Here is a 22,641-nt window from a genome sequence, read left to right on the forward strand (position 1 = left end):
TTCGGCTTTAAAACACAATCTTTAAGTCTGTGTATGAGAAGCAGAATATAAGGCGACAGGATTAGGTAGAGGTATTCATGATTCTGACTTTCATGAGAATTCCATGTCATGAAATTAAGTTTTTAGCAAGGGAGATGTTAATCATCTTTTTTGGAGGCCATTAAAAATTGGTTGGATTTTTTTTTTTCTTCACAGATGACAAAAATCAGGATGTATAGGTTTCCTATGAACTTGCAGTAGAAGGGACCAGAGAGAAGCCTTTAAACAAATTCTCCTGGCAGTTGGGTAGTTAGTAATACTTTCTTAGAGACCTCCCTGCTGTCCTATCTGTACTTGTTTCATGAGTGTTTTGTAGGACTTAACATTTTTCTAGGGTGTACTATTTCTGTGCAGTCATTCAGAAAACTGAATTTACTTTTTTCTGTATTGTTAGATTCAGATGCTCTCAGTTTATGAAATGAGTGGACACAGCAGTCTGAGAAATCGCCATAATGCCCATTATGGGTGGAGTCATCGGCATTCACCTGCCGTTTAATAGCCTTGATGTTCAGGTTGCTAATTTCATGTTTAATTCTAATTAAAATTCTTTCTTTCCCTGGGTGTTCTGTCTTTTAGACCGTATCAGACTGATTTCTCTGAGCTGTGCCCATGCTAATAATCTTCAACGGCACTGAATAGACACTATATTAACATAATGAATATTTAAGAAAAAAGGCTGAAGGCTTCAGGTTCCACGGGGGTTTAATTTGAGAAAAGTGTAGTCCCCTAGCGCCCCCTAGTGGTGGGAAGCCAGAGCCGCGGGGGGCTTTCCTTACAGGAGCCTCTAAAGGTCCCTTCGCCCTTTATTTATTGCCCCTAATTGAACTGGGTCAGTTAGATGTAATAATTTTCTTCAAATCCCCTGTGTCTAGGAGGTCTCCCCGAGGAAAGGATGTTTAGCTGAGCTCCTGGGGCTGTGCCCAGGTGCTAGGGGATGGTGTGTGTGGAGTAGGAGTACAAACATTTCAGGTGGAAGCATCCCTCTCTCAGTCTGGCTGGATGATGCCCGGGGGTGGGGACCCTGGCCCAGGAGGCAGTGGACAGCCGGGGTGTAGCGCAGAGCAGGATGGGTGGGGGTCTGCAGGAAAACCCATCAAGAGAGGCGAACCTTCTCATTGAAATTTGATTGTGTTTAAAGGAGCGTGAGGCCAGGAAATACAAATGTTTCTGGAGAACAAACTACATTTGGTTGTGGTTTGGTGGGAAAATGGAAATGAGCTATCGATTAGGTTACCTTTATCAGGAAACGTATGCACAGGATTTGATTGAATACATCCACGATACTGGAAAAAAGTTACCACAGTATTTTTCTTATTTCCAACTTGGGAAGCTGACTCCTTCAGGGGAATGACTTAAAATATTTATACTTAGAAATATTTTGAGCAGATTACTGCTTCAGAGGAAGAATTAATGAAAAGTGTGTTAGGCTGGTTTTCCAGAAAGAGTGTGAGAGACACATGACCGAAGCGAACGCTTGCTGCTCAAGACCGCAGTCCTCGGCTCCAACTAGGGAGAAATGTCAGGAACTTTCTATAAGTCCCGAGGACCTTTGGAAGACTTTCCGGTGGGATTTTCTCTTTTCGCCCCCACCAACAAGTTGTCAGCGCTCAGGTGCGCCTTTCATTTTAGAAAGTTTTTTTCGCTAGATCAGTGAAGTTGAACAGTTTGCTCTCACATGGCTTTAGGGGAGCAGTCTTAGATTTATATTAAGACGGCACTTAGAGCTCTTTCAAGTTTTTGTGTTGAGAGACAGTTCTTTAGGAAGTATTTTGTAAAGAACTCTTTGCAGTTCTTTTTTTCCTCACAAGTTGATGTACAAAGTGGAGTTTTGTAGACCAGAAGGTCTAGGGTTTTCTTCTGTGCAGATGCCCAGTGGTCAGAGATAAACCTGTGTGCCTACCTCGTCTGTACTTTCGCTCTGCTGCTTCTGTGTTGTGCGTGATCTGAGCCTGGAGCTCTGCCAGGCAGCTTCATAGCAATGCTGAGATTCCAAGAGTTGTGCTACAGTTTACCGTGGGCTCAAGTGTTGCAATACTGGGACTTATCCAAAGGAAGTCTGTCCTTGAGCACGGAGACTTGGAGAAGGTTCTGCGTGTGCTGTACCTGTGGGCTGTCCGAGGCTGACGAGCTATCAGCGGGGCATGGGTGGGCCTCATCTATGAGATGGATCTTTGTTGCCCGGAGAGCGGTTCTGCCCAGGATCGCTGCGGCAGAATGGCCAGCCTCAGGCTGCAGTCTGTGGTCTGTGCAGGTGGGCAGAGGGAAAGAAAGGCCTTCCAGCCAGCTCCCGTGCCCACGGCTCAGCACGCAGGTTTACCCCATTCTCCACGCAGACTCGACCATCTGCAGGCCCAGCAGTCACAGCAAGCCTGGCGGTGTTCATGTGGCGAGAGGCGGGGTGGGGTCTGCTTGACCAGACCAACCCCCATGGGTTAGCAGAGGCAGGATGGGTTCAGAGCTCCTAGGAAGAGAGCGGATCTGACAGCACACCAGGTCATGAGCTCGAAGGTCATGGGTTGGGGGATTTTTTTTTTTTTTTTAACACCTTTCTGATTCTTCTCTTCCCTTGAATCTGTAAAGGTGGGAATGCCCTCATTTCTAAGAATAAAAGCTTAAACACTTACCTTTTCTCCCCCTCCGTATATAATTGTTAAAGGTCTTAACACGTTTGCTGGAGAGCCACAACATAAAGATTCCGAATATTGACTTTCAAGCTGAACATCACCAGGGCTTGAGAGAGAAAATCAGAGTACGGGGAAGAAAATAAAGATTACTAGCCATATTTTTTGACCTTGATTATTTTACTCTTTCCTGCTTTACTATTAAAATATTAAATGCAAGAAAACAATAGTAATGATAGAGTGGTTTCATGAAACAATTTTCTTGTTATATTTAATTCATCAAAGAAGCATGGTGTACTTTACATTAACATATGTACATTCTTTTAGGAATCCAGGTACACGTCTCCTAGTGCAAAGGAGAATCAGTACACACGTCCCCCTCTTAGGAAAGCGTGTTCAGGGCTCCAGCTGCCTGTTCCCGCTCCTCCCACCCCCCGCCCCCCCGCCAGCAGAGCCGCCATGATGTCAGGCTTCGCCGTGTGGATGGAGCTCCCAGTGGGGCCTCGTCACACAGTTTTTCCAGGACCCCGTGACACTTCCCACCACTTTCCCAACAGTGTCGGCATTCCGGAAATGGTCCTGCAGATGTCTGATGGTTGTTGGGCTCAAAGAATTGCTCTTGTGGAATTTTTGGCCGAGTCCCTGTGTCACCCGTTGACTGTGACCCATCATTTGAAATCATTTCCCCATCGCTGAATTCTTCGTGAGGTCTGGCTCCAAAAGCAAATGCTCTCATTCCTTCAATCATTTGCAGCTTTGCTTGGAAATTGAAATCTCCAGGCACCAATGATAGGAAAAAACAGCTGATCCAGTGTCATGTCCTGACCATGGCTTGCTGTCCCTGCAGCTGCTTCGGCCACAGGCGCATGTGTCGCCCAGGCTCCGATGGTGCCCACGGGGCTTTAGACCGGGAAGGGGGCCCCAGCTGCCCAGTCACCGTAGTGTAACCACGCTCTCAGTTTCCAGGAGGCATACGTACCGCCTTGTTTCATGCTAGTGGTCATGTATACCACTGCTGAATCCATCCATCCACACACCACTTTTATCGAATTCAAAGATTGTGCCAAACACTGAATGAACAAAACTATATCCCTGCTGTTCAAGTATTTACTTCCAAGAGGTGGAAACCCAGCCCCCAAATCTAGTTAACCTCGCTTGTTGGGTCTGTTCTGCTTTGTAATGGATGAACGCAAGCACAAGTAGGTGTAGATGGCCCTGTCCACTACGGTTGGGCCTGCCCGGGGGCAGGGAAACATTTCTGCTTGTGCTTCTGTCCATTGTAAAGACCTATGGTAATATTATTTTAGATGTGAAAAATAAATTTAAAATTTAACTCAAAGAATGTGATCCCATGCTGACCGTTGAAACAGGCATAATATGGCCTCTGATAGTAAGACTGGATGACTGCTTATTCTAGATATATTTTTTGTTAACTTCAGTGTTTGTTGTTGGTAATTATGTTATCCTTCAGAGTTGGAAGCTTCACATTATTTCAACTTCAGCCATCCCAGGAGCCCCATTTGAGTTTGGATTTCTGACTTAGATAGGAAGGGGTGATGTTTTAGCCTTTGATTTCCATTATGAACTTGTTTCCATAAGCATTTTAAGAGGAAGGGAAATAATTGATACTATAACACAGTCTTTTGTTCCCATATTTTATGGAGTTTTTAAGTGTGTCCGTGCTTTAGATAATACATATTTTATGCAAAATTTTTAAGTAAGTTACTCTGTCCATGAAACTCTATTTCATGCCCAATTTAGAATAGCTAATTTTGATGCCAAGATTATTCTCCGTGGCTGTATTCTTTCATCTTTATAATGATGGCATTTTGGTCTTCCTCTTTAAATTCTGAATTCCATCATTTGAGGATGCAGTGGTAGTCACTTCACTGTTCTTGGTACATAAACTTCCTTTTAATTAGTATAATACATTGCACTGAAGTTGAAGAATAAAACTGTTAAATACAATTGCATCAAAACTTTTGTGTAATGTTTTACCAACTTTTCTTTCCTCCGCTGAAATGTTCTCGACTGTGATGAACACTGGTTGTGGGTTCCATTTGTGCCTGGCACGATTTTGTGGCTGCCATGTCCTTTCGGACCTTGCCTTTGACACATCATGGGAACTAGGTGACTCAGGGGCCTATTTCTCAGGGGTTTGGACTGTGCGCATCCTGCCTTGAGCTCCAGCACGGGGGTGGCTGCGTTGTGGTCTCGCTGTTGCAGCTGCGTCGTCTGGTTTACGCACGACCAGCACAACCCGCTCTGCTCTTCCTGCAACGGCAGTGGAGACCTGTTAACAGCTCAGAGGAGTAATGCAGCCTGCAGGCGGTGTGCACTGCTTGCCAGCTAACGGTAGAGCTGTTTGAACGTTTATCCTGTCTGCTGGCTCTGCTCTGGTGCCCATAATCGCTTTGGACAGGGCACGGGATATCAGATTATTCTTGTGCGCTTTTGTCTGAACAAAAGAGTGGGAAAGTTAAAAAAAAGTATGTGGGAGATAACAAGAACCATGTTGGTGGGGGAGTCACTTCCTTTTTAGCTACTTAATTTCAAAACTCTTGGGATATACAGATTGCTTAAGCGTTCCGGTGACATTTGGGAAAGAATGTGTTCCTGTGTGCAAGCAAGGACTGGGAATCAGATTTCTGAGTTCTGTTCCCAGCAGCGTGCAGGGGTCACCCGGTGACATGTGACAAGTCAGTTAAGCGTCAGAATCCTAGTGCCCCTATCTGTTGAAATGGACATAAAAGGGGATAAGTTAATGCTGGTGAATTGTTTAACAGTTTGCTGGGAACCAGCTTGCTCTAGTGACCTAGAAAAACCATGGACTGTGGTGCAGGCTGACCTCATTTCTATTTTTGGCTTTAGCGCTGACTCAATGAGAAACTTGTAGAAATCAGCTAATCTGGCTCCCGGCCTCCATGCATTCCACGGGTAAAATGAGAATTATAAAGTCTTATCTGCACGGGGTCTCATAGTGATATAGCCAAATACTAATTAAGTACTAAAAATACGCCACCAAATGCACTGGAAACTCTTACATTGATGTGCCTCTCGCATTTCCTTCCGATGTCACGTGAGGCTGTTTGGGGAGACACAATTCAGTGTTCACTTTGTTTTTGTAGCTGGCTGTTTGCAGTTCAAATCTCTTCTGTTTCGGGTAGAATTTTCCCACATCCAAGTAGTAGGGAGGAGGTCGACACGATGACGGAATGCGGTGTATCTCTGTGGTCAGCGTTCTCTGCGGTCGTAACACACTCTTACTAGTTCAGGTTAAGAATGAATATATGTGAGTAGCTTTCCAGTTGAACCAGTCTTGGTCTGAGGGTGCTTTTTTTCCCCAGCTGTCCCAGGCCTTAGGGAGAAGGAGCCAGCATTCCGTGTCAGATCCTATGCTGAGGGCTCTGGGCTGTCAGTGTCTGCTCCTCTGGCTCGGTTCTCTGGATGCCGCTGTCCACAGGGGTGTGCCAGGCTGCAGGCCTTAATTTTCTTTATCCATTCACTGTTTTATTATACCCCCCAGAGTCTGCAGTAATCTCCTCCACATTGATTCACACGGTGTTCTTGACTCACACCTCCAGTGAATCCTGCAGTCCATGCAAGCACAGCGGTTGGGGTCGCACGTGCAGAACCACATTCTGCATTTTTAAAAATGCAACAGGCAGTGAATTTGCCAACAAGTGCCAGGACTGGCTGAGCGGTTCGGAAGGAAGGGCGGCTTCTAGGGTCCTTGCCCTGTCTCCCTCCTTCTGTGCCACGGTGCAGGGCTTCTCGGTTACCTGTGGTGACCTGCCTTACTGGGGGTGTGTGTGGATGTTCTGGAATGTATAGCTTGTCGGTTTACTTTTACTTTGAGCTAACAAAACTGAGAAAGTACTGGGCACTACGTCATCCAGAGGACCTTCTTCTGCTTTTCAAAGTCAGGGGCGATGGCGGTCTCATCTGCTCCTTTGTATCATAAGGTTGCGTTAAAGTCCATAGAGCGTAAAGAAAATAGGTTTTCTTGATTTTGTATCCTGATGATGGGTGATTTTCTGTTGGCAATCTAACTATGGCAGTCTTCATTAAATATTGCGTAAGCAGGTCATGGGCTCGCCGATGCCTCTGGGAGAAATGCCATTTCCAGGGTCGGACGTGGACGCCACTTTCCTCCACACTCTGTGCTTGTTGTATTTTTGCTTAGTTTTTTGTGCTCACGCAGCCTCGATCGACCTCGTCACCATCTGCTTGCCACTACCCAGCCTCATTGACTCCTTTTTTCTCCTCACATACTTATTTTGCATTCGCCCTTCAAGGGCCAGCTTGGGGCTCAGAACCCCAGCCTTTTGGACTGTCCTTTTTCCTTTTTGAGTATATTATGGCCACGTGTGTGTGTTCAGGTGTATTCTTTTTGCTCCACGAGGGCAGAGACTATAATTAAACTTGGATCATACCTTTGCAAAAAACACGCCCACCATCACATTGCGGATTGCACAGAGAAGTCTCTGCATCTCGTGCTGAAGCTCACACCGTGAGCTCTGTCTACACAGCTCCTAGGAGTCTGAAGGAAGAACTTGACCGCCGGTCTGCTTACAGAGTCCTAGTGCTGTGCCTGCTGATAATATGATCCCACTAGTTGAATCCCCGCGCAGTCAGTTCGGTGAAAAAAAACCCAACTATTCGTTATTTTATTTACCCGACAAATTATTTAGCATTTAGCATATAGTATATAGAAAGCATTGTGCTAGGCGTTGTGTATGAAGATTCCTGTCTTCAGAGAGCTGGAAATGCAGTAGAGAAAAGCCTCCTGAAATAGGAGTTAGTCTGCCGCGTTGGCTTTCAAATGCCCGCACACGCTTGTGTGGGGCGGGGCGGCACGTGGAAGGGTGAGTACCGATTCATTTCCTCCGTTTCTTCTAACGTGCCTTCGGTCTGATCTGCTGCTCCTTCATAGGGCGAAAGAGGCCTCCCAGGGTTGCAAGGTGTCATCGGGTTTCCCGGGATGCAAGGACCCGAGGGGCCGCAGGGGCCACCAGGACAAAAGGTAAGCTTGGCTGTATCATGGGGGGCGGGGGGGCGTGGGTTTAAGGTGATCTGCATTCTTGTCACGGTGGCATTTCTGTTGGGTTCCAGGGTGACACTGGAGAACCCGGGCTGCCTGGAACGAAAGGGACAAGAGTGAGTACAAGTGTGACTTAAGTCGGGATGTGATCCAGGGGTGCCTCCCAGAGATGGCTCTCTACCCGCTCCTGCCTCCCAGCAGTCCTGAGGGGCGTCCCCCTCTGTCCCTTCTCCCTGCCCGTCCCGTGCCCTGCCTCTCTGCCCGGAGCTGCCACTGCGTGTGGCCCGCTGAGGGCTTGACGTGAGTGCTGGTCATGGCTCCCCCCCCACCCCATCCTCGTGGCGGCTTCTCTCACCCGCGCTTCTCCCATTTGTGCTTCCTCACAGGCTCTCACGGACATGCTTTAATTTGGGGGAGGGGAGATGATAGGTCTACAAGTCATTGAAAAGAGGGGTTTCCTTTATTGTGGAAAGCGGCGACATTTTGAGAGCTCACCTTGCTCTTCCTTCTTCACCCCCTACTTTTGTGTTGCACTTCCATTCCTGGGAAATGCATAGATGAAGACCTTGGAGAGCACGTTTTGGAAGTAGAGAAACAGAAAGACACTGTCAGCATTTCCTTCTGCTGTTACCCAGTTTGGGGGAAAGTTGCTGGCACTCCTGAGCCCTTGGGCAGGAGACAGTGGAGAGGGTCCCGGCGCTGTTTGGGAGGGAGAAGATCCAGAGCTCCACCAGGAATGACTTGGTTTTCTTCCCCTAGCGAGACGATTTATCTCCCCAACAATTTGAGTTTTTAATGTAAATTATATATGTTTATACACGTGTAACCTACATGCATTTACATGTATATGATGTATACAATATATATGTTTTTATGTATGATATATTTTACTTAGAAATCACAAAGTATGAAATGAGGACAGAGTTATTTTGTGAGGGTGCAGCCTTGATTTTAGAAGCGATTCGGGTCAGCTTTGGATGTAGCCTTGCTGCCTCCGTGGGCTGGGTCCCTGGCAGAATGCCGTGTGCTGGGGGTGGGTGCTGCCCTTAGCCGGGTGGGTGAGGTGCAGGAGATGAGGGCCCCAGCTCTTAGTGCCTTCTCTCATTTCTCTCCTGACAGGGACCCCCTGGAGCATCGGGTTACCCTGGAAACCCAGGACTGCCTGTATGTATCTAAGATGCACATGCTTCCTTGGGGAGATGATTGATGGGAGTGACAGCACCATCGGGTGACCCTCTTTTGGCCACCTTTTCACTTTATTGATTGCAGGGTATTCCTGGCCAAGACGGTCCCCCTGGTCCTCCAGGTATCCCCGGATGCAATGGAACAAAGGTAAATTTGGGACGAAGACCCCCTCCCTCGTGCTCAGGCTACCGGACTTCCCGTGTCGAGAAGTCAGACAGTGCTGTCCCGTGAACACGGTTTTACTTGCCCCAGTTGGAAAGTTACTTGCCTCAAAGTGCTCTTGGTTTGATGAGGAGATCCAGTTTCCCCACATTTAATGTTCAAGAAACATGCGATTTTGCCTTTCTTTTTTGTGGACTCTTATCCTGCAATTGCTTTAAACATGAAATTTCTCACTTATCTGTTACTAAAGCAAATAAGAAAATGCTATTATTAATCCTTGTCCCTATTAATTTTATTCTCAAATAGACGTCTTCTATCATGAAGTAGCACTGAGCAATAAAGCTGTTAACAGATAATTTTTAGGATACGATTTTAACCAGCAAATGAAGTATCTCTGAAGGGGAGGACAGAGTAACTGAGGTGACTGTCTGGACCAATGTCCTGTATGTCTCGCACCCACCTGACTCTCTGCTGTCCCCTCAGGGCGAGCCAGGGCCTCTGGGGCCCCCGGGTTTGCCTGGATTCGCTGGAAATCCTGTGAGTATAGTGCTCTTTCCACCAGAATTTCCTTTTTTGGTTGTAATTCTTCTCCTTTTGTTCCACTTTCTTTCCTTTTCTTGGACTTATATCTTAATGCTAATGATGTTTTGAGAGAAACGAAACTGATGCCAACCTTGTCTTTTGCAGGGACCTCCAGGATTACCAGGAATGAAGGTACGTACATACACATTGCTGGGTTCATTGCAGGAGTAAAGCGGTGCCAGACAAACACATTTATTTCAGGTCACCTTGGTTGATTGATTGCCTGTTAATGTGTTCGTCTGAGCTGTGCTCTGTTACACGAGTATCTAAGTCATAGGCACAAACTTAAATTTTAGGATGTAAACTTGAGACACTGGGTGTAATTTCTGAATAGGAAATAAGCAGAAATAGGAAGCACAGTGTGATGGTGAGTATTGGCAGATGTGAGTCCAGTCCAGATTAATTCTCTGCATGGACAGTCCTGGTGATGCTCCTTTTCCTGAGCCATGGGACAGAAGTGCTCAAACAGTTACCATGTTTAATCTATATGGTTTCACTTAAATACAGCCATCTTGTCGTGTTGCCTGGAATCTGGAGGCACTCTCTATTGTAAATTTTGTGATTCCTGCAGGAAAACCCCAGTCCCTTTAGGTTAGATCCCTGGTGTCCTGCCACCACCCCCTCCTTATTCTGAGCAAATCCATGGCCTTTCTCAGCTTGACTGTCCCTTTGTGTCAGGGTGGGACCCAGCACCCTCTGCCTGTGGTGAGGAAGGGAAACTCAGCCCCTCCTGCCATGGCACCCAAGCGGTGGGGTCCCTGCTCCCAGCCCAGTGGGGGCAGGTCCTCCATCCACACTTGTACCATGAGCCAGCGCGGGGGTGGATCCATGCAGGTGCTTAGCCCTGCCCTGGCCCCTCTGGCATTCTTCCCTGGGCATGGGGGAGCAGAGAACTCTGCCCACAAGTCCTTCCCAGGCGGTGGGCCATGGCTCCCGCTGACCTGACTCAGGGTGCGTGCCCCATGCCGCACAGCTGTTCGGAGGGCAGGGGTGTCTGGGTGTTTGGAGCAGTCTTGCTGAGAAACAGCATCCTCATGATCGTCCGGTATTTTAGTCAGGGTTCTGCGGAGAACCAGAACCAGTAGGGGGTGTGTGTGTATTTATGTACATATGTGTGTATGGACATAGATGTATGTCTCCCGATAGATTTATTTTAAGGAATCACATAATTGTGGGGGCTGGCAACTCCAAAATCTAGAGGGCAGGATGGCCGGCTGGAGACCCAGGGAAGAGCCAGGGTCCCAATTCAGAGGCTGTCCGGAGGCAGAATTCCCTCTTCCTTGAGGGAGGTCTGGTTTTTTTCTTTCCTCTTGAGGCCTTCCACTGATTGGACGAGGCCCACCCACATTATGGAGAATAATCTACTTTACTCAGAGACTACTGATTTAAATGTTTATCTTATCTTAAAAATACCTTCACGGCGACATCCAGACTGGGGCTTAACCAAATATCTGGGTATTGTGGCCTGGCCAAGTAGACATAAAATTTACCATTACAGCCTGCTTTTATAAAAATGCTCATCCTGGGTCTTTTTGTGAAAGATAATCTTTATTGCATGAGAGCGCTCGGAGCCTGCGGCCCTAATATGCACGCTCTCTCCGTGGCGGGGGGGGGGGGGGGGTGTGGATGACCGTGGGCACGTGCTGTAGTTCCTTTCACTGGCTGAGCCGAGCCTGCAGCACAGGATGCTGGGCAGTAAGGTACCAGCAGTGAGCGGGAGGCGGCCAGTGTGTATATTCCAGGTGTAGACAGAGCCTAAATCCCAGATTCCATACCAGTAATGCACGCCTCTTACTGAGTGGGTTCTCAGTTTCTATATAGAAATACCAGTATTTGTGACTTTTTTTTCCTTCTCTTTTTTCATCCCCCAGGGGGATCCAGGTGAAATCATTGGCCATGTGCCTGGGACCCTGTTGAAAGGTGAAAGAGGATTTCCTGGACCCCCAGGAACACCAGTAAGCGTTTGCTAAATAACTATAACCACACGCAGAGTCTCTCCTAGTTCCCGTTTAATTCTTCCGTTTTCAATAACTTACAGGGCTCGCCAGGACTGCCAGGCCTGCAAGGTCCTGTTGGCCCTCCAGGATTTACCGGGCCACCAGTAAGTGTTGGGGGGAACCTGTTGGAGTCACTCACTGAAAGAACAGCTGTGCTGTGGCATGAAAGTAAATCCAGTGTAATGATGATTGTACATAGTTGTGCTCTCTCTTCATTTGGTTTGGGAGAACGAGCTTCTTTCTTGGGAGAGTGCCCCTTTGGCACTTAAGGGGCACGTATTCCAGAGCCCTGGGGAGAAGGCTAGTGGTGGCGGTGCATGCCAACACGTCCCACACAGATAACACATTCGTTACTGGAGGGGATGGGTGGCTGCCGGCGATACCGTGGCCTGAGGAGGCTAAGTTCAGAGATGGACATGTAGAAACAGTCATCCCAGAGCGCCTGGCTCTGTGGGGCCGGGGACGCAGGACAGGCAGCAGGCGGGAAGCTGTGCTGTATTTGTGGTAAGGACTGAGCCCCGGGACATAACCCTCCAGAGGCTCCCCTCTCTCACTGGCCCCCTGCACAGCCAGTAATTCCCAGTAGGAGGAGGGCCCGTCTCCTCCCACTTGCACATTTTGAGAGCACAAGAGAGTCAATATTAATGAGACTTAGCCATTTGTCAAGTGCCATGTTTACTGGCAGTGAATAATGTTCCCCAGACTGGCATCCTCATACTGGCCTGCCTGACAGTCCTTGAGAGATTTTCAGGCCTCCCTTCCCCGCCCGCCCCCCCTCCCTCTCAAATCCAGCAATTCTTCTGTCCATTCTTGCAAGTGTAATCTTTTATATTCTTGTAAGTAAATGGACTCATTTTTGTGAAGAATGACTAGTTGTTTGTTTGTTTGTTTTTTTAATCATTGAAAAGCACTCTGAAATTTTGTTGCAAACACAGGAAGGTTTTTACTTCACTACAGCCTATGCACTTGAAGAAATCATTCAACTTTTTAGATAAACAGTTATATCCAAAGTGGACGAACACCATTTCCGAACTGGAAACTAGGGCTCTCAGAGAGTTTGGCTGTGAATTTCATTCAGCATCTGTGTTCCTGGCACATTCTTGGATCAGTGGATTTCACAGGGCAGTGCCTAAGATGTTGAGGTGTTTCATCCCTGTTAATTATTGTCCTGGACTAATTCCTAGTTACTTTCCAAATTTTATAGATCCAAAGCATAAAAATAAAATTTAAATATTTAACAAATATATTAGCCCATTAATCATGGGAACCTTAAGATAACTCCAGTAAAAAGAAGCACGTAGAGCTTACCGAGGTTGTGAATGATATTTAATTAAAATGCTCTCTCTTACAGGGTCCTCCAGGCCCTCCTGGCCCTCCAGGTGAAAAGGTAAAGATATTTTTCATTTGACATTCTTTGGCATTTGTACAAGACTACCACGAAATCACCATAACTTACTCTTTAAAGTCTCTTTAAACAGTTTTGGAAAATTATATTTCTTTTTTCTTTTTTTTTTTTTAATTTTTATTTATTTATTTATTTATTTATTTATTTATTCATGAAAGTCAGAGAGAGAGAGAGAGGCAGAGGCAGAGGGAGAGAAGCAGGCTCCCCGCCTAGCAGGGAGTCCGATGCGGGACTCGATCCCAGGACACTGGGATCATGACCTGAGCCGAAGGCAGACGCTTAACCGTCTGAGCCACCCAGGCGCCCCTGGAAAATTATATTTCTTTATCTCTGCTTAACATCTATGCATCCATCTGTCCATTTATCCATGCATTTGTCTATCCATCTGTCCATCCATCCCCATCCCCATCCACCCATCCCATCCATCCCATCCATCCATCTCCATTCATCCATCCATCTCCATCCATCCATCCCCATCCATCCATCTATCCATCCATCCATCTATCCATCACCCATCCATACATACATTCATCCATCTATCTATCCCATCCATCCCCATCCATCTGTCCATCTCTCCATCTATCCATCTGTCTATCCTTTCTTCCATCCAACCCTTACTCATTATTTTGGAATCACTGATCTTTCCCTTAGTTTTCTATAGTCAGATTTTAAAAGCCATAAATTAAAAAAAAAGGTTTTACAGAATTTTTTCAGTAATACTTTTAAAAACTTCTTTTAATAGACATTGAATATAATGCGATCACAACTTTGTTGAAAATTTTATGATAGTTGTTGGAAGAAGCTCTTGCCTTCACTCTACCCTATTGTTACATTTTATATGGTATTTTATGTGATATTTATTAGATGATTTTGAGCAAAGTAGGCAACTCTAGTAATGGAAGCCTAATTTCTCATCAACAGGGGCAAATGGGCTTAAGTTTTCAAGGGCCAAAAGGCGACAAGGTGAGTACACACGGCTTTGGAGTATTTTCATGTTTAAAATTACAGTTCTAAGTATAATGGGGTTTCAGCCTCTGGACCCCCTCTTGGACCCTTACAACCATCATTACCCTTCTCTGTAAGTTCTTTATTAGTGTTTTCCCTACAATGGACAGCTGGAATTCACTGACATTTTCTGCCTGCAATCTGACCAGCAGAGAATACAATGAGGTCATTAATTCTAGTTCTCTGTACATTGAGTTCAATCAGAATGTTCGCAGGTAGTGATAAAGCCAGACCTAGACTTTATTAGAAAAGAGTCAGTTGGCTATTAGTAGTGTAACTCTACTAAACCCTGCAAAGATGGAAGGCCATCATACCTAAATGGGGAGGAAGTGAGCCACAGAGGCGGGGAGGAAGTGAGCCACAGAGGCAGGGAGGCACAGACTGGAGCAGGGGAGAAGGGAGGGCAGCGGTAGGTCCCTGATCCTCTGCTAATCTCTCCACCGGTTTCCCTGGATCAGGCGAGTGAAATGGGCCCGAGCCCAGTGGGGATTCTGGGGATTGTGGCCACACCTGCCCCAGGGCCCACGTTCTCCATCCGTGTCCACCAGTGGGTGCCAGGTGCAGCTGAGGCCTGAGCAGGCCTGGACTGACTCTTGGCCTCTGTGTTCCACTCTGAATTTGGTCCAGTCTTTCCATAAACCTCACTGTAAGGTGACCCTGCAAATTACGCCATTGAATTTTTTGGATCTCACTCATTGTGCTGTCGCTGGGATTCTGTGCTTCCAGTTGTACCCAACAGGACTCCTGAGGAAGAAAATTCTTGATGGTTCTCTTCCTTTGGGGGCAGCTAAAGATACCTCCTTTCTTCCCAGGCTCTACTGAGTAGTTCGTGCCCCTTTTCTCTGTCCAAATGCGATAGGACAGCACATGTGTCCCACTCTGGACACATAAACTGCATAAACATAGGCAAGGTCCATACATAGACGGTGCAGAGATTGTCTAGTAGGTGTTGCGTTCTGTTGTTCTTACTTGACGTAGTGGTTTTCCTGACTCCTGAGAGGGGAAGTCTCTTGGCTTCGTGTCCTTACTATGCCGTCTTCCTACTGAAACTTAACTTTCTGCTGAGACAGGGGTAGATTAGAACAGAGTATAATTTACATTTTTTTAAAATAGATGTTTTGTTTTAGGCTTTTTCCTGCTTCTGCACTTTCTTCTTTGAATACTTAATTTTATGCCTAATTCATTCCCGTTGTTTGGATCAACAGGGTGACCAGGGAGTCAGTGGGCCTCCGGGAGTGCCAGGACAAGCTCAAGTTCAAGAAAAAGGAGACTTCGCCACTAAAGGAGAGAAGGTATGAGATGGATTTTGTCCGACGAAGGCTGGCTTTCTAATTTTGGGCAAATTGAAGGGATATTGAGAAACTGGGTCAGAATTCAGTTTCTCCAGTTACATTCACCAGTGACCTACAAAACAGGTTTCTAGACCATCCATCCCACAATATACAAGCATCTTGAGAGCAGAGGCAGCTGGAACTGGGTTGGAGCAAGGTTGACCTCCCAAGTGAGGGCTTCTTGGATGCACCAGGTTGGGGCCAGGCTGGGGCAGCGGTAGGGAGGCTGGTTGGGGCGTGGTGGGTCATAGCTGCCACAGACCGAGCATAATTAACTGCCCGTCTTAAACCCACAACCTTGTCAGTGTTGGGATGTGAATATTGGGGACCAAAGAGAATTTCCTTGTTAATATAGCAGGAAAAGGAAATTTTTTCCTTTTACGTATTCAGTGTAGTGTATAAAAATCAGTATAGCCATTAGTAATGACAGCTCACTCTCTTGCTCTTTTTTAAAAAATTCTTCTAGGGTCAAAAAGGTGAACCTGGATTTCAGGTAAGTACTCAATTCTTGCTTATCATTATTTTGTGTGAATGTTCATAAAGTATTGGATTTAAGTGACAAGCTTATTCACCTTCAATGTAATATTTACATAATTTAATATTTTGCTTAAATACCCTAACAGAGCTTTCTTTTTGTTCTTTCAAGGGAATGCCAGGGCTTGGAGAGAAAGGGGAGCCTGGAAAACCAGGGCCCCGAGTAAGTGCCTCGTCCTTTTGCTCCTTACTGTAAAAGCACGTTCCTTCCTTTCCTCGAGTCCCAGGTTTACAGAAACAGGAGTGGAAGTGGCTTGTAGGGCTCTTCGGTTTGTCCCTGTCCTCTCCTGAAGGGCTTTCCTGGAGCCCTTGCGAGCAGGAATGAGGAGGTCGCCTCCATCTGAAAGTCCTCCCGGGGAGGCTGGGGCTGGGGTCTCTCTGAAGAGGCCCCCGCCTGCTGGCTCCTCATTGAGAGTCTCCGTGCCCTTTTCTGATGCTTCCTGAGCGGCCAAGAGCTGAGATGCTCAGATTAACTGCCCCCCACCCCCAAAGCCTGGTGACAGGAGCCCCACCCACTGGTTTCCGGCTCCTACCTTGCAGTGATGCAGGGACCCTCCATTAAATTAAATGAATCCTCTGCATATCAGCTACCAGACCCTTGCCATTCGGCAAACTCTACTGTTCACCGTGTGGCCACATAGAACGCTTGCCTTAGGAGGTTTGGAGCTCATCAGGCTCCGTTGTTTAAACATTGAAAAGTCCGCTTCTGCTGTCCCGTGTTCCTAGTTGCTGCACGTAGACTGCATTTCTCCTTCCTGTGGTATTGTCAGCCCATGCCGAGGTTCCTGGCCTGGGCCTCGGGGAGTGTTTGTTACTGCTTTCATGAAATACTGATGTCTCGTCTCCATCTTTATTGTACAGGGAAAACCTGGGAAAGATGGCGAAAAAGGAGAAAAAGGGAGTCCAGTAAGTATTTATTTTTCTGTAATTTTTAAGAGCAAACTGTTGTCTTGGCTGTTGCTTACGAGGGGGTGCTCTCCGTGTCCCACTGCAGGGCTTCCCAGGCGACGCGGGGTACCCGGGACTCCCAGGCCGCGAAGGTTTCAGGGTAAGTGGTGACACTACAGGAGGTTTTCCTTCAGTCTGAGGTTCAGTTTCCAAAAGCACCGTGGCCTCAAATAATAAAAGTGATTGACGTCCCTGTGAGCAACACATGACTTAATTTCGTGGTTTTATTTACATGTGTGATTTTTTTTTTTTTAAAAGAGGAACATAAAATGTTCCACTCATGTCTCTTTTGTAGTAGATGAATCTCATCTGGTTACGAAACAATAAAAAATGCAGATCGAGTGAAGAAAACAAGCTTGTCTAATTTTCCTGTTACCTGCTCAGAAGTGGTCAGAATGCACCACCGTCCTGTGTGTGCACCTGCATGCGCCCCTCTAAAACAATGGGGATTGTGCGGTGCATCCTGCTTTGTCACTTAATGACACGGCGTGGATGCATTTGAATGTCCGCACGCAGCCACACGGGACATCCTGTGTCCACGCCTTGTGCTGCGGGCATGTGGGTCACACCCACACGCTTATGAGTACAAATATTTGTGTCCCCCCCCCCCCTTTTTTTTTTTTTTTGAGATTTTCACCATATGCTGCCAAATTGCCCCTAGAAAAGAACATCCTTCTGTCCCGGTGCCCTTTTTTTTGGGCCACTGCTTGTTATCAAACTTTATAAAATATTTGTCAATGTGATAGGCAGAAAAAACTCACTGATACAAGACTAGGTAACGTAAATCTCTGCGAACATAAACAGCTTTGGAATAGCATCTCCAGCAATGACTCATAAACTAGGGAGGGGCCCTCGGAGCTTGTTCACGAAAGCCAGGGAGGAAGGGAAAGATCCTTTACTGATAACTGTACCGTTATTGAGAAAGTCAAATCTTGTAGATTTTAAAAGGTAAATATGTTTAGGATATATTAGCTAAGTATTTTTTAAGTTCCACAGATATTTCTAAAGTCTCATATTCACATCAGAAAAATCAAAACATCTAATGCTGGTTTGCTGCTAAGTTTATTGCTTTGGTTTATTTAAAGGGGAGAAACTGCATTCATGGAATATGTGCAGATCTTAGGACTTTTAAGGGTTATTATTTTGATGGCTTATATAAAACCTTAGACATAACAGGATAAATTCCTTTGGGTTTTTCTTCTAATACGAATGAAATTAAGCCTCAAAGTGTTAGAATTTATCTACCTCATGTAATGCTGGATTTTAGGGGGAAAGATGAAACCATGAATATCCTTTTATTATGACTTTCAGTACAGGTTTAGACAACCTTACACATAAAAACCTCTAGTGAAATGATTTCTTTAAGAAAATATATTTAGAAATCAAAAGCTTTCATTCCATTTACTTTCATTTTATTGAAAAAATACCAGATGCTAATTCAGCTTAGCAGTGATTCTGTTTGCGTTGCCCGAGGGAGCATGCCATCAAACATAGCAGACCTTGTGGGCGGCTTTGTCATGTGAGCCATTAAACTCCGTTAACGATTTGCAGAAATCTTTGTTTCCGTGCATCACGCTTATAGAAAGCAGATGGACGTGCATTCATTTTTGGTTTAATAGGTACAGAGCACTTTCAGCCCCTCACAGTGAGGGCTACTTAGGAGAGGAAAATAACTTTAGTGGAAGTGGGCACAGTCTTTATTTTTCTGGGACAGGAAGTTGAACCATGCTTTCTGCAAGACAATCTGTCTAGTCGAAAAATACAAGTATTTCTTCTTTTGTAGGGAGACAAAGGTGAAGCAGGTCCTCCAGGCCCACCTGGAATTGTGAGTAAAAGTGCTGTTTGGTAGTTGGTTGGGGGCTGGGGCCACGTGCCCCACAGTGTTCCTAGAATGACATTTGTGTGTATAGAGGGTGCATGTTATTTAAAATCAAAAACTTATATTCAGTATTGTGTGGCGTTTATTATATTTCGATAATTTCTGCATTTCCTCGACCACTGACAATGAAAAGACTTGCTTTTGGATAACAATAGGAGCAAAACATTTTGAAACTTTTTTTTTTTAATGGTCCATTAAGGAAAATGTTAAAAGAAACCGATCATCCATAATTTGACTTTCCCTAGCAAAACAGGTTTTATGTCTGCAAATAGCATTTTACTTGCCCCTGTGCGTATTTTTACATGTGGGGGCAATCGGTGTTTGCAGTGTTTTTTTTTTCCTTTGTAAAAATGAACCTTCTTCACGTTTGCAAGTTATCTTGAACGGCCCTCTTTGGTGTCCTGTCAGAGAGGGGTGCTGGAGCTGGTTGACCCATTTTGTCCCGAATCTTCTTTGGAACAGTGGAAAGGTTACTTGTTGTTTCGTTGGCTGAGGTGCTTAGCACGGCTGCCCATGGCGTGTGCCCGGTGGTGGTTCGTGCCTGCGCCCCGTGGGGGTGCAGCCGTGAATGATTCCTCCTTGGGGTGCGCTTCCAGGACCTGGCTGGCTGCGGGGAAGCTCAGAACCTCCTTCCTGCAGACTCAGGACCCCCTTTCCGTATCTGTGACCTAGCAGCCACGGTCGAGTGGGCTGTTTGTATCATAAGTGCATCAGCAGATTTTAATAACATCTGTTAATTGCTACAAAGGAACTCTGTTTTAAGGGCAATCTGCAATATTTGATTTTGTCATTTTCCTTAAATTTCTGTGATTTAGAGTTGTGCTCACCTAGTTCACTCCTTTGTAGTGTGTTCTTCTTGGCCTGTATCCCTACATCCTTGAGGAAGTCCCCCGCTTTGGACCATTAAAAAAAAAACAAAACAACCCAACACAACAGAAAACCTCTTCCAGTGAAAAATTTGCACGTTCCTGTTACTTATCGCCTGGGGAAATGTAAGGGTGTTGTGACAGTACTCTTTAAAGTAGACTATTCATTTTATGGCTTGTATGGAGAGTTAGAAATTCTAAACCGAAACCTCAGAACTAATATTTTTCTAGCTTCACTTCCCGGGTAGAACTGCTGCAGGCCAGTTATGACAGGAGGAAGCACAATTGCAGCAGAGTGCTCTGGGGGGGTGGGGACGGGCGGGGGGGGTCCGTTTTCTGTGCTCTCATGACCCCCCCCCCCACGCTCCCACTACCCTTTCTTTACTCTCACCTTTCTTGAGATGATTTGGAGAGGTGTTAGTTTCTTCGTCTGCACTGCTATAACGTACAGCCCAGCCACTCTCCTGCACCGCCGTGATCTTCTCTTCTGTAATTCAGGCCATCGGCCCAGGACCCTCCGGAGAGAAAGGAGAGCGGGGGTACCCGGGCGCCCCAGGGTTGAGAGGAGAGCCAGGCCCCAAAGGTACATTCTGTTTTCTCCTTTCTCCTCCTCCCGCTTCTTTCCACCCCCCTACCTTCTCCTCCTTCTCTCTTCCCTCTTTCCTCCTCCCTCCCTCCCCTCTCCTTCCCCCTCCCTCTCCCCTCTCCTTCCTCCCTCGTCTTTCCCCCTCCTCTTCTCTCTTCCCTCCCTCCTCCCTTCCTCCTCTTCCCTCCCCACTCCTCCTCCCGCCTTCCTTCTGTCCTCTTATCCTTTACCTTTCTTCCACTTTCCACCTGCACTCTCACGGTTTGGTAACACCAATAGGCCTTGTAGGACCACGTGGTGACTAAGGCCTGTCTCAGACTCATGTCTGTCTTCCATCCTGGCACTGGGGCTCCTAGAGCCCATCTCTGTCCAGCTCTGTAGGGCCAGGGCGCTGCGTTTCCACCAGTGCCCTTCCCTCACCCCGCTGACCCAGGGCCTTGTGGGGACAGACACACAGGCTTGGTTTGTCTGACTCTCCCTTTTCTTTTAAGGGTTCCCAGGATTACAAGGCCAGCCAGGTCCTCCAGGTGAGCATGCTGGGCTGGTTGTGTTGGAACAGTCGTACAACGTCTATGTGGTTCGTAACCCAAATGTGTTTTTCTTGAATGTTAGTGATCCGCAAGAAATGGCTGCCAATTCTATTGCATGTTTTTCTAGTAATGACAGCAAGGTGTGTTCACAGCTGTTGTTGTTTACTTTGGAAGTCACAGGTGGCCATGGGATTATGTGTGTTCCTGGGGGGTTCTCACGTCTCTCCTCAAGTCCTACCTTCTCTCCCTGGCTCAGACCTACCCCCCAGTCTCCTTGCCCCCCCCCCCCCCCCCCGGGCCCCGGCCCCCCCCCCCCCCCCCCCCCCCCCCCCCCCCACCAAGGGTGCAGGTCCCCAGTGTCCCACAGGCCCCTCACTATCAGTGCCCACACTCCCCGTCTCCAGGGAGACTTTGTTTCTCCCTTGGGACCAGACTTAGCTGAAACCCCCTAATGATCTAATCATCTCTGATCTAGCTTCTCCGTGAGATCACATGTGGCTCGCTTGTACTTAGTGTGTGATTGTATCATTCCTGCTGCTTAGTAGTGGAATTCCTGTGTGTGCACACATCTGTATGTCTGCATGTGCAAATGTCTGTGTGCACAACCTGTATGTCTGCGTGTGCAGATGCTTGTGCGTGCACACACCTGTATGTCTGTGTGTAGGTGCTTGTGTGTGCACACACCTGTATGCGTGTGCAAATGTTTGCACACACCTGTATGTTTGCATGTGCAAGTGTTGGTGTGCACACACCTGCATGTCTGCGTGTGCAGATGCTTGTGTGTGCATGTGCAGATGTTTGTGTAAAAACGCTTGTGTGCGTGTGCACAAACGTGTGTGTGCGTGTGCATGTGCTCCCCCGGGCCCTGGAGCGGATCAGAAAAGCTGGGAGGGCAACCTGCATGTGACCTAGAGTCCACACCACAGCCGAGTGCCCGCATCCTTACATTCTTGGTTTTGTATGTTTTTAATTTATTTTTGTGTTTTATTCTTTTTCATTATTTCTCTTTCCCTTTCTGACAGCTCTTCAGCTGTAATTTCTCCCAGGGCTCGTTCCTTTTTGCTGGAACAGACTATTCCCCACGCCATCCTGCGTTGAGGACTTGCTCCAACCCCGGGCTCGGGCCCCTCATTGCTTGCCTTCCTTCTAAAGCTTGTGGATCTAGCTTTAAAATCGCCCTTCTCTGTTTTCGTCCACTTTCTTCTCTGCGGTTATGAAAATGCTGACCTTCCAGCCATCCTAGTGGACACATCACTCCGTGTCTCCCCTTGGTGTCGCCGCATTTACTTCTAATGTCTTTTATCTGCCAGATCACCTCTTAACTTACAGTGATTATAGATAGACATCTGTGAAACTGCTCTGGCCTTATCTGCTCTCCCCTGGTTGAAGTCCGGCCGCTGGCCCAGCGAGCGCTGCACTCTGTGAGCCATGGGGTCCCCTTCTGGGGCCGAGCTGGGTGCTGCTTCTCCTCCCCTCGTGGGGTCTAAACCCCAGCCCCCAGGGGCTGCCTTCAGTCCTGCTGGTGCTGACGAGTGCATGTGGGGTTTAGTGGGGTAGCATTCCTTCTCCTACGACTGCAGCTCCGACTCTGGGATCGGCCATCTTCCTGGATGCTCTCTGTCCTCTGCGCTCTGCTCTGTTCGAGGCTGCGGACACGTCCCGCTCCTGGTGGCCGGGGCTGGGAGCAGAGACCCCAAGAGCAGCCCCAGGCTGGCGCTCCTCCCGGCATGAGTGGGAGCTCTTCTCTGCACCTGCCCAGCACGGGGGCCCTGCTGTCTTATCCCCCAGCTTGGCTTTCTGTGTTCAGACCTAACTTCACGCTCCTCCCATAACATCATTTTTGTCTGTAACTTTACTTCTTGGCTGTTCAATTTCGATTGCCAGCCCAGTTCCTGTCCCCTGGGCCTTGTGTCCACTTTTCTTTGGT

At 47.1% G+C, this 22,641-nt stretch overlaps 1 protein-coding gene across 1 annotated transcript in view; it reads left to right on the forward strand.

Annotated features, from left to right (window-relative positions):
• The window catches only part of COL4A1 (collagen type IV alpha 1 chain), a 136,187-nt gene that overhangs the window by 74,601 nt on the left and 38,945 nt on the right, over positions 1 to 22,641 (forward strand). Inside the window, exons 3-20 of the mRNA XM_021695995.2 lie at positions 7,597 to 7,686; positions 7,776 to 7,820; positions 8,824 to 8,868; positions 8,974 to 9,036; positions 9,535 to 9,588; positions 9,739 to 9,765; positions 11,505 to 11,588; positions 11,672 to 11,734; positions 12,982 to 13,017; positions 13,957 to 13,998; positions 15,246 to 15,332; positions 15,838 to 15,864; positions 16,018 to 16,068; positions 16,767 to 16,811; positions 16,900 to 16,953; positions 18,637 to 18,678; positions 20,097 to 20,181; positions 20,676 to 20,711. Of these exons, the coding sequence (XP_021551670.1) occupies positions 7,597 to 7,686; positions 7,776 to 7,820; positions 8,824 to 8,868; positions 8,974 to 9,036; positions 9,535 to 9,588; positions 9,739 to 9,765; positions 11,505 to 11,588; positions 11,672 to 11,734; positions 12,982 to 13,017; positions 13,957 to 13,998; positions 15,246 to 15,332; positions 15,838 to 15,864; positions 16,018 to 16,068; positions 16,767 to 16,811; positions 16,900 to 16,953; positions 18,637 to 18,678; positions 20,097 to 20,181; positions 20,676 to 20,711 (976 nt within the window). The remainder of the gene's footprint in view (positions 1 to 7,596; positions 7,687 to 7,775; positions 7,821 to 8,823; positions 8,869 to 8,973; positions 9,037 to 9,534; positions 9,589 to 9,738; positions 9,766 to 11,504; positions 11,589 to 11,671; positions 11,735 to 12,981; positions 13,018 to 13,956; positions 13,999 to 15,245; positions 15,333 to 15,837; positions 15,865 to 16,017; positions 16,069 to 16,766; positions 16,812 to 16,899; positions 16,954 to 18,636; positions 18,679 to 20,096; positions 20,182 to 20,675; positions 20,712 to 22,641) is intronic.

The sequence above is a fragment of the Neomonachus schauinslandi genome, chromosome 3 (assembly GCF_002201575.2).
Source record: "Neomonachus schauinslandi chromosome 3, ASM220157v2, whole genome shotgun sequence".
Classification (NCBI taxonomy): Eukaryota; Metazoa; Chordata; class Mammalia; order Carnivora; family Phocidae; genus Neomonachus; species Neomonachus schauinslandi.